The sequence below is a fragment of the Diospyros lotus genome, chromosome 10 (assembly GCF_014633365.1).
Source record: "Diospyros lotus cultivar Yz01 chromosome 10, ASM1463336v1, whole genome shotgun sequence".
In the NCBI taxonomy this organism is placed as follows: Eukaryota; Viridiplantae; Streptophyta; class Magnoliopsida; order Ericales; family Ebenaceae; genus Diospyros; species Diospyros lotus.
The window spans coordinates 31,356,114-31,370,285 of record NC_068347.1 but is presented as its reverse complement, the minus strand read 5'-3'; the positions used below and the strand labels follow the sequence as shown (position 1 = coordinate 31,370,285).

At 34.8% G+C, this 14,172-nt stretch overlaps 2 protein-coding genes across 2 annotated transcripts; one reads left to right on the top strand and one right to left on the bottom strand.

Annotated features, from left to right (window-relative positions):
* The first annotated feature begins 635 nt into the window (after window positions 1–635).
* On the top strand, window positions 636–1,163 carry LOC127811237 (PRA1 family protein D-like). The gene has a single exon (XM_052350945.1). It carries the CDS (start codon window positions 636–638, stop codon window positions 1,161–1,163), a length of 528 nt encoding a protein of 175 aa, XP_052206905.1.
* Window positions 1,164–6,900: 5,737 nt separating this feature from the next.
* LOC127811968 (E3 ubiquitin protein ligase DRIP2-like) lies at window positions 6,901–12,162 on the bottom strand. The gene is made up of 7 exons (XM_052352191.1): window positions 11,507–12,162; window positions 10,808–10,907; window positions 9,391–9,754; window positions 8,791–9,227; window positions 8,639–8,689; window positions 7,409–7,481; window positions 6,901–7,324 (listed from the first exon to the last, which is right to left on the bottom strand). The coding sequence occupies exons 1-7, from the start codon at window positions 11,628–11,630 to the stop codon at window positions 7,151–7,153; spliced, it is 1,323 nt and encodes a 440-aa protein (XP_052208151.1). The 5' UTR covers window positions 11,631–12,162; the 3' UTR covers window positions 6,901–7,150.
* Between the last annotated feature and the right edge of the window lie 2,010 nt (window positions 12,163–14,172).

Genomic DNA, 14,172 nt, shown 5'->3' with positions numbered 1-14,172 from the left:
AATATTGGCCGGCGGGGGAGGCGAGCATTCCAAAGAGCCTAAATTGTCACCTCCCTACTTGTCAATTCAAAGAATCATTCAGCATTTTTGTTTCTCGTTGCTTATTTTATTCTTTTTTTTTTTCTTGGATAAATTTGAATTGATGTTTCAGTTTTATATGAAAAAATTTAAAAGAATACATCTTGTAATTAAAATAAAAGATAAGTGTGTAAATATTCCCATAATATAGATTGAGCAGTCGAATAAACAATATATTGATGTTAATTCGGTGATTTACGAATTTGATTCTCACTTTGCGTAAGTGTCAAAGATTCAACTTACGATTCATTTTTTTTAACTTAATCGAAAGTATGAATACTAAGAATCATGAAAAAACGACTATTTAATATAGGTGTGAATATGAAAATTAACATCGATCATGTAATCAATTTTGACTATTATAATGGAGAATTGAATAAAAGACAAAATATTTGCATTTAATGAAATGATATCAATTTTATGAAATTTTCTGGCAAAAATTTGAAAAGTTTTATAAAAATGATAATTACGAGGTTGACCTGAGGCCATGAAAGTAGTTGTTCTGAGATAATCGTCCGATATTTCCATGGTCGTCACTGTTGACTGGTAAAGACACGATGGCGACGACGAACCTCGCTGCCGAAACCCACCACTCAATCTCCGGCGTCCTCCTCCGCCCGTGGCGGCTGCTCCTCGACGTCTCCGCCCTTAGCGTCCCCGTTTCCTTCTCCGAAGCCGCCTTCCGCCTCCGCGCCAATTTCCTCTACTTCCGCGTCAACTACGCCATCATTTCGCTCATCGTCCTCCTCCTCAGCCTAGTCTTCCGTCCTCTCTCCCTCATCATTTTCCTCCTCATCCTCGCCGCTTGGTTCTACCTCTACCTCTCCCGCGACGAGCCCGTCACCGTCTTTGATTTCCCGATTGACGATCGCTTGATGCTTATCGTGCTCGGTTTGGTCACGGTTTTGGACCTGTTTTTGAGTCATATCTGGTGGAACGTCTTCGTTTCGTTGGTGATTTCGGCCGTGATGCTTGGCTTGCACGCGGTGATTAGGGCTCCGGAGGATGTCGATGATCAGGAATCGCCGTACGGGGCGTTGCTTTCGGTGGTGGATAGTCCGAGAGGGGAGTATTCCCAGGTTTGAATTAGATTTCGGATTCTTTGGTGAACCTGGGGCTGCCATTGGCTGAAAATTAAAATCATGATTTAGGTAATTGTTCTCGGTTTCAATGTTAGGAAATTTACATCCACGCTGCAATCAGTTAGTTCCAACCGTGGATTAGTTATGGCTGATTTTTCACATACAGTATGTCGGTCTGACTTTGTGATTTTGGAACCGCAATGTAAAATGAGAATGATTATTTTGGGTGTGTAAATTTGGTGATATCAATGCGTTAATTTCCCTTTTAGGTTAGGAGATTGGTAACTTATTGGCTGAAGAAGAATCCATACTTAATGGATGGAGAATTTGTATGGCAATTGAATCTTTTCCTTTTCCTGGGGGAGAACAAATGGACTAGGGTTAGCAAAAGGAATGGAAAATAATGAAAAACGAGATGTGGATTAAAGTTATATCTTTTATTTATTTATTTATTTGTTTTGGTTGACTTAGAAACAGATAACTATTTATCAAAAAATCATTTTTGGGTCTGGTTATGCACCAAGATGTATACATTTAGTAATTGAGTTTTTCCTCAGATAAATCCCACTTCCACTATAGCATTATTGTGCTTGTGATTAGCATTTGGATGGTTCGTGGAGATTGGATCATAGGAATTGGACAGCGTGAGACCAAAAGTTTGAAATTTGTTAGCATAGTAGCTTTTTGGTGTTTTGTTTGTGTTTCATGCACAGTATGATGCTATGGGCTTGTAAAAAAAAATGTTTAATCCTTTATCTTCTTTTTTATCCCAAAATGCTAATGTGTATGGTCTTGAGGATTGTTGACGTGCAGTTGGACCTTCAAAGAGACCAACAGAGAAGCTGCAATATGAATTTTGCAGCTGCCACTTATGCATGTCAGGGGACATATGACATATCTATGCAAGTGTGATTTTGTTTTTGTTTTTTGTTTTTTTTTTAAGGGGTGTGTGTGTGTGTGTAAAAAGTGTGAACTGATTTATAGTCAAAGACTCAAAATTACATTGTGAAAGAACAAGATTGTGCATGATAAGATGCTTCTTTGTAGTATATATCTGCGTAATTGCACCTCCCAATGCCTTCTTTCTTGCCTCTAATGCAATTTTGTTCCAAGCGTATATTTTAGACATGGGCAAATAGGCTGCTCTTTGGCTGTTATGAGAAGCATCTTTCTTGCCTCATTGTATGGGAGTTTGAATATGAGAATAGATCTGTGAACTTATAGCTCTTCCTTAAACCAAGAAGCAAAATCTAAGTTTTGAAGGGGCAAAATCTATTATGTATAGCTGCAGGCTGCTTCTTCCTCAAACCAGTGAGAAGCAAAATTTAAATATATGGCCAGAGGTCATTTTTTTATTCTTTATTCTCTGTTCTAATATAGTAGACCTCACTAAATTTTTCCTCATTATTCTAAGTTTTTCTGTGGATGCCATTCTTGATCTCTTATTCACCTGGTTAAGTCAATCACCTACCTACTTCAGCCTTGATCAATACAAAATGTATTTATAATGGTGTATATATTTATGTTTTGGCAAGTACTTATGTGATGCCAAGGACTTGCTGACTCAGTCTATTACTACTCAGTATTATCAACTTACAAATACACTGGAGGTGGTTATACACTAAGCAAATTGATTTATTTAGTCATTGTAATTGAAAGTGAGAATGAAACATGAATGCTGTTATGTTAGTGAGTATTTGTCAAATTTGTTCTCTGGATACTTCTTCAAAATTGCCTATTAGCTATGTACTTTATTCCCTTTACTATTATATATTTTGATTAATATGAAAAATTGTCAAATAGGAAGAAGGTAACCGTTAAGGGAGAGAGAAAAACTGTTGCAAGTAAGAGTGTGTTTTTTTTCTTTTAATGATAAAGTTGTATTGCCCCTGCTAAATTGTGATGTTTTCATCTCTTTCGTGCTTCCTAAATAAGAAACTTAGTTATACAACAGCACTTTGCTTTCTTTATAGAGAAATAACAATCCAGTTAATCTACAACATTGGATCAGATAGAATTTAAAACCGAATATTGTAACGTTTTTTGAGCATCTTAAAATATATTTGATGATGTGTTTGTAATGTTTTAATTGAAAGAAATATTATTAAAAGGAGGTTAGTTGTGTTGACCAACACACATATGGGTCATTGAGTTAATTACCCAGGTCAATTACAAGTGATTAGGGATCTGGCGATGAAATTTTGTAGGGGGCAGAGCGACCTAGTCTATTGAATCCCCTCCACCTCTTTTCTTTCTTTTTTTTTTTTTTGTTATCCCGTGGTGATTGAGGGCCAGTAAAAGGTAATTTCCGTGGATGTTTTTACTTATCTATTAGGGGAACTGCAAACAAGGCCATTATGCTTTATCAAATCTTCTCATTTCTTTTGTTTTGTTTATTTATTTATTTATTTTTTTGGGGTGGGGATATGCGTTATGTGTGGACTTATGACACGATTGATGCCCTTCCCTAAAATAATATGAAAATTCCATTTTAGCTCTCTCCATACGTTGCAAACTACTCTTAGGATGTTCATATGTTTTCTGCATTTTTTATGCATACTTTGCTGTTGAATTTGTTTACTAATCATAACCGCAGGAAAAGAAAAAGAATATTGTTGAACTGGGTTTGCGTAATTTTAAGATTATAGTTTCCATATTACCCTTAGTAGTATCATGTTGTTTGCCTTGAAACTGCTGTTCAACAAGTTCTTCATCTATTTCTAGTTTTCGTATCATTATATACAAACTATGATGTCAAGGCTGACACAGAAAACATGAGTCCATAGTTTCTTCTTTTGAAATAGAATTTTTAATTTCTCGCACTACTCAAATTAGATGGCATGCTAGTTGACTGGAAATTGCATTTTTTTTTCCCTCCAGTTGATAAAATTGAAGAGGCCAGTGAACCCTAACCTGTTGAATTCCCTCCACCCCTTTTTGTTATCTTATTGTGAACGTGCAAACATTTATTGAATAAATTAAGATGATCGCAAATTTGTGAGAAACACTGTACTTAGTGCATGTCCATACTACAGAGCCCTAATTTTGCTCAATGATTTTGACATTAATGCGGGGAAATAAAAGGTAATTGTCATGGGTCTATTTACTTATCTGTTAGTGGAACTGCGACAAGGCCATTGTGCTTCAAATCTTCTGGATTCTTTTTATTTGGAGAATATCATGATCAAGCGATGCCATGCTTTCTTTCCATATTTTTTTGTGCATTTCTTGTCCTTTCTTGCCAGTTCCTTTCATACATTTTTCATACCCAGAGAATTTGGATCTGCTAACAGTTCGAGGGTACAAAATATTCTTTTTCTCCAAGTCCGTATTGGTAACCTCTTGCAAATGTGCAGCAGATTCTTTGCCTTTTTTGTGAGTAGAATTAATTAACTTTATCTTGACAACACTTGTACTTAGAACAAGATGCTAGAGAATATTATCAACTCTGCTCTTGCTGCATAGAGCCACTTATATCTGAAATAACTAAATGTAGTTGTCAAGTTTGCTATTGGCAATTATCTTATCAGCTGCTTAGCGTGATGCTCCACATCTGCTTAATTCTGGAACCACCATAATGGGTGAAGATGGCTATTGCCCATTTCTAGTTTTAGCATGATGACATATATGTGCATCACATGTTTGTGTTATCCCGATCAAATTCATCCAAAAGGTTGGAATGTTTCTTCATGAGATAATTAGATTGATTGAAGAACACTTGTTCATTTATCATTGCGTTTGTGTTGCCTGGCTTTGGAATACTTACCTGATCTGTTACAAGGGTTGTAGTGGATTTGGTAATTTTGGTTAGACAATGATCAGAAACAAGTTGACTATTTTTTGATGGGCATGGCTTGTTATAGCTTAGATAAACAAGTTCTCAACGAGAAGTTGAAAACTTGCAAACTTTGAGCTCTGTTTTCAGCTTCATCATAAACAGCTTAGGCCAGTTCCTGGGAAATCTTGTGATTGCCTCTGCAACTTAAATAGTCTTCACTGTAATTAGTTTTGTGTTTTTTGGGATCATGCAGAGAAAACTAAGAGATTACTTAAGACTGAACAATTTGTAATTTGGTAGATATGCCGCATTGATGACTCAAAAATTGTAGTCATGTTGTTTGTTACAAGGCTGGATTCAGTGACAAATATCATTTGTAGTGTTCCACAAATTCAACAGAAGTTTGTGAATTGTTGAATTTTGTAGTAATCAGAGCTAATTATCCATAATGACAATTTTTGTTACTTGGATGGGCATTAATTAGTTCAATGAATATGTCAAGTCACAGAATCATTCAGTCCACAGATGGTGTTCAACTAATTAATTTTTTCCCTCCCCGGCTCTCCAATTGGCAACATTTTGCTGAAAATTTTGAAAGCAGGCCTTCAGTATAGATCGTAGTAAAACCCAGTTGAAAACTGCAGCTGACCAATTATTATTTTTTTCACATATAATCTACCTAAATAGTAAGTCATATGTAAGAAGGCCTGGAAGTAGATGGCAACAAAAAAAATCGTCCTAGATTTTGCAACTTTTTCTCCTAAACAACTAGGATCACTAGTCTCAACTTCAAGGATGATGAGTGAATTCTATTACTTTATTATTCCTCCATATGGTCATATCTTTTGTAAAATTTTAGCTTAAGGATTTTTAGTTAAAGTTGTTTAAAGTTTTAGAATGTCTTCTTTATGACGAGCTTTTTTCGATCCATCTACTCATCTCATGTGTTCATTATTGTGGTTTTATTCTCATATTTACAAATTATTTTTGTGTCTTATTTATTTTAATTTTAGCAATTCCACCCATATTAGGGTTATTGTCTCTTGTTTTTAGTATATATTCATTTATTAAAAAAATTGCTACCTATACAAAACCTTTATCTCATTATGTGGGAAAATTTTGTAATATTGTTTAAATAATATAAATAAATTATTATAAAAATATTTGTTCAAAATGCTTAGGTCAAATACATATTTTAGTCCTTTTACTTGCACATTTTTCTCATTTAGATATTTGAATTTTTTGTTATTTTAATTACACTCTTTAACTATGCAATTTTGAATTAATCATATATTTTGATAAATTTGTTGAGAACAATGCATTCATAGACATAATTTAATAATAAAAAATTTAAGAGTGTAATTAACTCGAAATTGCAAGTTTAAGGGTAATTAAAACAACAAAAAGTTCGAATATCTAAATAAAAAAATATGTAAGTAGAGGGATTTAAATATATATATATTTTCACAAATGCTTATTTAATATATTATTATCTTAGTTTACATTTTAACTAAAACTTACTATTTAATTTTAACATTAATAAACAGAGTATCACAATTATATATTTACTAAAGAGTATCGTTTTGACACCTATTTTTATACAACACAATATAACACAATAATCATAGCAGAATGCAATACGGCTAAACAAACCCTACATAATCAAATATTTTTCAATGTAAACAATTAATAAGCATAATAGTATAATCAATTATTAAATGCTATTAATATCATCATTATTTTTAGAGAGATAATATAAGACAGCCGAACCTGTCCTTCAGTTTTGATGGACAAACTCATGGCATATGGTCACATTTATTTCTTTGATTCTAATTCATCATTGCAAGTTGAATATCTAAATGCTAATGACATGCAAAATGATATAGAATCAATGCTATGAACCTCCATGCATTTGGGGTAAATGAAGCCTGCAAATAATGTTTTCTCAAACAAGACTATATTTTTATGCTTAAAGGCAACAAGATGTAACCAAAATGGAACAAAGACCAATCCACAGGTAACATTAACAAACACAAATGTTCGAAAACAGCATCTGCATCCATACAATGACTGAACTTCAAACCTGTACACACTTCAACTTTCTTCCATGGAAATGTATAGGATAATAAAAGTCTGAACCAGGGGGGTTGGGGGTTTCACTGTTTCTCTAGAGTTGAGAGGGGTCTATGCAGTATGCATGGCTGAAACATGTTCAAGAGGGCCGAGTCTTTCGACCATAGTGCAGAACCATCACAAAGTCCTTAGCTGAGCTGCCAACAGTAGTCCTCATTCTTTCGGATCTTGGCATTGTCTGCAACCACAGCTCCATCAATTGCTGCAGTAACAAGACGGGAGGCACCACCTGACCATGCAGCATGACCTCCACCTGGGAGAAGCTAGGACTAATCAGAAAATTTTCCTGTAGATATCAAGGAATCCTTGTATAAGTGGTTTGGAAAAACAAGGTTACCTCATCTTCACTGATAAGACCGAGCTTTTGCACGAGATACTTCTGGATGAATGAAACAGGCAGACATGGATTCCTATGTCAGGACAGAAGTAAAGCAAGTCAGGAAACAAATAAAGTTGCTTCATCAAACTGAAAGAACCCCTCTGATAACAGTTGTGAAGGCACGACCATGGAGATGGAGTGGCCTTTTGACTATTTATTCCTGTGACAATGCATTCTCATTCAAGTAGATGGAAGAATACGAAGAAAAGGTTGGAATTTAAACCAGAGCTGAGAGTACAGACATAGTACATAGAGGTTATCAATTTGCATTAAGTTTATGGGCCAACAGGTCATTTAACTTTTCTTTTTTCACAAAAGAAACCTACATAATAAATTCTGGTTTATAGTTTCTTCAACCATCGATTCTGGAACAATGAATTCTTATTCAAACATCATTTCACAAATATTCTGTTACCGAATGCCCTATGTGAGACAATCAGACACCATAGGGGACAGGGACCAGGGAGGGGTCTATCCAAATATCTTCACATTCCAAGTTAGAGAAAGAACATGAAAATGTATTCTCTTCTAAACAAAAATTATTCATGTCACAGTAGCTTCTTTTCTCAGTCAGAACTTCCGGGGCCTTTTCATCTGTATGGTAGTATGAAATTTTCCTTGAAATGGCACCAATAATATGATCTCCTGACATTACCAGTACTAAGTTTAAGATGTATAATGCAAATTCATGAAGTTTAACTTGGATCATTTTCTTTTCTTTAGAAATGCAGTTTCATCTACTCACTAGACATACTTTGAAGTACTGCAAGTTTCTGTAATAGAAAATCCAAAACTGTGGCTTGACTGTTTTTCTCTACTGGGAGCTGTATTAACATGTAGATTATTTCTGATGAGAGAGAGAAATATAAAATCCTTGCTGAACAATGCAGAAGCTATTGATTTATATGTAATAAATACTTTGGAAGGTAGATCACAAAAAGAAAAAGAAAAACAGAAAAGCCATGGAAATGACTCTCAAACACAATAGTATCTCGTACCATAATATTGTAGTTATATTTGTGTAAAACTATATACAGAGTATGCCCATACAATCTACCTAGTGAAGCATTAACAACATGAGCTAATGGAATCATATCAAGTAAAACAAACAGAAAAGTTCTCATTTAACCGACACAGATAAGCAGAGGAAACAAGTACTCAAAAGGCAGTGCTTCTGAAACAACTTACTTCACCATCAAGTAGCTGGAAGGTATCTGCGGCAAGGGTGCATCTCCTTCCCTGAAATGCACAGGCAGGATACATAAGATAATTCCAGGATTGCAGCTAAAATTATTTTGATTATGATTATGATTATGATTGCAATTAAGATAGAACCTAACTGCGCATCAGATGCAATTAGGGAGAACCAAATTGCATTAACTCTTCCACAGCATGTAGTGCGCGTAGCATTCACAACAGCTTGTGATGCAATATTTGGCCCTTCAGAGGTTGAGGCTTTCTTTGGCCGATCCCCATAAACCTTTCTAGGTTTTACTGAACTTGATGGCATAGCATTTGGTTGGACCTCATCGCCATGGAACTTGTTATCTAGTTCTTTATATTTGGATTTGTTCGCTTGTTCACCTTCATAGGCATGGAATGCCGATGATTTTCCAACTGATCCAAGCAATGTAGGCTTGCTAGGCCTTTCCATGCCTGCAGCTTCAACAAGGCAATTTAGGGGTTTCCACAAATCAGCCATCCCTTCCAATGGTTCAACAGGGGACTCTGCTACCTTATGAGGCATGTGTTGCTTGGACTTACCAGCAGAGAAATTCTGCAGCATTAGAATGATGAGCACAAGTTTTAGCCAAAGTAAAAGCAAACTGTTCTCAAAGTAGAGGCAATACAGTGAAAATATAAGATTCTCCATCTACTTAAGAAACAAATTAATGCGTTGTAATTAAAAAAAAACAAGCCGTAATCCATAAATTTCATACCTGCTTTCGACTTTGCACAATTCTGCTCAGAGTTGGAGGAGAGCATGAGTTCTCAGGGTTGTGTTCTTCTTTCTTAGTAGGCTCATTTATGGATAAAGTTAGTCCTCTTGCAGCGGGGACTTTTCTTGTATATTTCCTTTTTCCTGTGATAGCAGTCCGGTCTGGTTCTTTGGGTGGGCTAACCAAAGAAGAGAGAGACTTCTCCTTTCTTCTGTGAGGCAATGGAAAAGAAAACGCTTCTTCCCAATGATTGGACTCTACTGGAGCAAGCGATGGACTAGAACATCCACCTTGTGATTCCTTAGAGTTTTTTTTTACCATAGAAAAGATTTCTGCCCTCAGATCTTCCCAACTGTGATCTGCCCTGAAAGTAGGTGAAAAGCAGAGTGAATTTTGACTAAAATGCATCTGTGTTCTGACCAAATGCATAAACTCATACAAGTTTTTCGTTTTGATCTGGTAATGTTGTGTGAACACAAATTCACATATATGGAAACACCATTACAAATAAAGGTATGAGCTAAGCAATAGGCTGGTAATATTTTTGCGCTCCTCCATATCATCTTACTTGAATCATGTAACAAAAAAGGAAGAAGAAAAGAGCTGCAGCCATAGCAACAACAATAATCATGTGTCCTTGCCGTCTGCAACTCATATTATACCAGATTATCATATTAATCACTGGTAAAGGCATAAATCTTTGAAACAATGGAGAGTGACCATAGCTATCAAAAAAAAAAAAAAAAAAGAAATCATAAATTCACCATAAGATCACAAATCTTAATAAGGTAGCTGATACGAGCTCCAAGTGCAATAATGCTAAAAAAACAAAACAACCAAACACTCAGCTGATTATTCAAATGTGGTTATCTTCTAGAGATGATGTACACAAACAAACAAAATTACAGTTGGCAATTACATTCCATAGTGTCTCTTCCATCAAACAGAAACTATATCAACCATCATGGCTATCCAGACCACCATGCATATCACTGTCAAATAGTGAGTTGAACATGAGAGTGTGTAGCTCTGATCTTGCATGTATTCATTAGATGAATTTTGGTGAAAATAATGATGCCATTTTAGCACCTATTGCACGTATTGACTTGAAACTAATTTTCTCATGGCACAGAAGGAAAGTCTACTTGACAATTCATCAGTTATATTGCAGGCATAGATCATGTAAGTTTTTATTCCTCTTCCTGCAGTAACTTCATAATAATTATGGAAGTATCTGGATTGATTGTATAAGTTTGGTATCTTTTTTGGTTCCATATGATTAGATCTTACATAATTTAAGCATGCCACATCAATTGTTCAGCGTGCCACCAATGTGTCAAGTGCCTCTTCAACAATAGTGTAAATAAAATCAACCTTAGTTAATTTCTCCAACCGAGCCAAAGAAAAGAGAAGATACCTTAGTTTCTCCAATGGAGCACAACCAAGATATACATTGCACTCTGGACAGCAATTCAAGTCTTCTTTTGTTATCTTGTTGTAAATGCACTTCCTGCAAACTGTTCGAAAAATCAAGAGAAAGTATGAGATGTTGCCTTTTTTGTCACGGCAAAAACGATGACCTGTATCAAACAACTCGCACCAATGGAAAGGGTACAAACACAAGAATTCAAAATTGATTATAATACAAGCAAGAATATACAAATTTTGGATTAAGAAATACTTCATGACGACTGATCGGCCCAAGGACTTCTCCACGACCACATAGAACACCCATAATGAAACTCTAAGCTTATAGAATAGGCATGCAATGAAATTATCAAGGTTCTCTCTTGGTTATAGCAATCTCTTTATATAGTTACTACGCTTAACTCTGTCGTTTATTACAATAGAGAACATTAACATATTCATTTTATCTGACTAAGAAATCAGCTGATTTGTCGTGTGAAAAGATAAAAGCACAAGAAAAAACTGAAGCATACCCAGATCGTAAGAGAGCGAAGAGGAGAACACACATATCATAAAAACACAAATTGAGTAATATCCACGCGCACACACACACACACACACACACACATATTGCTCAAAATCCAGATAAAGATAAAGTTGCAGAAAGAAAGTCAGCGATAATGTAAACTGAGAGAAAGAGAGGGCTCACAGGTGTGAAGACACTCGTTTATGGTGGTGGCTTCTCTCAGGAGCTTCTTGCAGATGGGACATGTCATGCATGGCGTGATCGCCTCTCTCCGGATTGCCTTCAACTGCCTGTTACTCGCCATCATATATAAATATATATATATATATATATATCACAGTTCTTAACAGTGATGGCTTCTCATTGACGTAAACAATTAAACCAGGAAAATCATGAGATCTTTCACCGTTCCTCGCGGGAAAAACTTTCACCCAGATGGCCCAAGAACCACGAAGAGGGCTTCCCAATTGCGGCCGCTTCGTCGCTCTCTCTCCACTGATAAATTGTTCTTTCTCTCTCTACATGTGTGTATCCACACATCGATCGGGAGAGATACAGAACGAGAGCGCGTTTGGAGAGGGGATTCTGCGGAGATGGGTTTGGATAATTGAAACCGACGTCGGCTTCTTTAGATTTGGACAATGGAGGCTTGGTGGTGACGACGACGATACACACTGATGATTTGTTCGAGGCTGAAACTCTCTCAAGCGACCATGAACAAAACTATAGAAGATCGAGTGGGAGTAAAGGGGAGGGGTTGAAGTGCAGCGGATTACTCTCACAAATGAGAAAACGGTGGGCCACCGCTTGGATCGGATGCGTTAAAAGTAGACGTGTAAAATGAGTCGTGTCGAGTTTAACGTGGACCGATAATGCATTTAGCGTGAACATGCGCATCGAATTGCTTTCCCAAGTGAAACGATGGGCTATCTCTTGGCGAGCATGCAATAAGTACACATGAAAAATGAGTCGTGTTGGATTCAAAGTATATTAATCGGCAATCCATTCAGCATTAACCCACCTGTCCACCAAATTACTCTTATAGATGGAAAGGTACATTATTACCTGGTTGGCATACGTTATTAGTACACATGTAAAACGAGTCAGTGGGACCAGGCGAGCTGGATCACACTATACCGATTGCGTTAATAGTGAGAATTTTTTTATGTTTATATAAAATTTATTTTTATTTTTTATTAGAAAAATCATGCATTTTACATAATACAATATTTTTTGTATTGAATTATAATTCCTCAAATTATTTTTATTGTCTCAATCTCAATATAAGGTGTTAAGTGAGTATATATATAATTAGATGACAATTAAGCCAATATGAGTCTAATATTTTGTCGCTAAAGGGTTGGCCAAGTTCGTCACCTTTTTAGTTTTAGGCTCTCTCTCTCTCTCTCTCTCATCTTAAAGATTTGTGCGCCTTTTATCATTCCATTAATATTTTCTTATTTTAATTCTTTATTAAATAATTAAATTTTATTAAAAATAAAAAATTAATTTTTAATTTTTCAATTATACTATGAATTATAAAATATTACTAATTTATAAGTAGGTTGTAAAGTTCCATGAATAGTCTTTAATTGCTTTGCTTTCTTTCCTAATTAAAAAACAACAATCACTTATTTTTTTTTATTTTTTTTATGTGTATATGTGAGTGTCACTTATATATTATTTTTATAGCATGTGATGTATCACATCAGTAATGATATATGATTCTCAAATTGATTTCAGGTATTAGATAAAATTGTATCTAATTAAAATAAAATTGTAAAATTGAAATATTCGGATAAATTTATAAATTTGCAAAAATATTTAGATTTTTTTTGCTATTTACCCCTTCTAAAAATATATGTTGAAAGTTTGGGGGGAAATAATTTTGAATTTCTCAAATTTAAAATTATTAGTTGATGTGTCAAAATTTTAATTATAGATTAGGTGTATTAACATATGCTTCTTATTGTGGGGTTAATATTTGATTTATTTGTGGATATTAGTATTATTGAAGAACTAATAATTCCTTTAGTATTCGAGTTAAATAATGGTAGGATAAAGTTAATGATACGATAAAATAATATTAAAATTAAATAACATTGTTTTGTGTTTGGTAAAAATAGATATAACCTAGAGTTATACCAATCTGATGGTTGGTATATGAATTGTAAATAAGATATTATTATTTAACTGAAATAATCAAACCAAATCGATTGAAATTGTCAGTTGGTTTGGTTTTTGATAAGATTTAGTTCGATCTAGTTTCAAAATTTGTAAATTTTGAAAAGTTCGGTTTGGTTTGGTTTTCATGTTGAAAAAAAATCCAAATAAACCAAACCAACCGAATTTCAAAACAATGTCAATTTTTTGTCTAGAATAAAAGAAGAATAATGAAACAAACCAACCTGAACAGAAGATGGCCCTTTGCCTTTGGCCCTTCCCCTTCATCTCCCATCACCATCTCCGTTCCTTTAACAATTTATGGCATCTAAGTTTTGGTCCCTTCAGGTTTTCGACAATCTTCTTAGTTTTCTAGTATATGCACACACGAACTGAGGTGCGTATTTTGAATATTAAAACCTATGTCTATTGAAATTCGACCATTATATCTTTTTGATTTTTAGGTATGTAAATCATTGAGCCAACGCTAATCTGATAACCAATTTTAATTGTCGGAACGTGGATGGTGGCTAGCAATGTTCTTCTAGAAATGCAAGTTTTAACAATAAAATTAATTTTAGATTTACAAAAAATCGACTATTGAATCAAACTCATTTTTAAATATATGAACTACCGTTATTGGTGGGAATCCGATGACCGATTTCGATCATTGGAATCATGGGTTT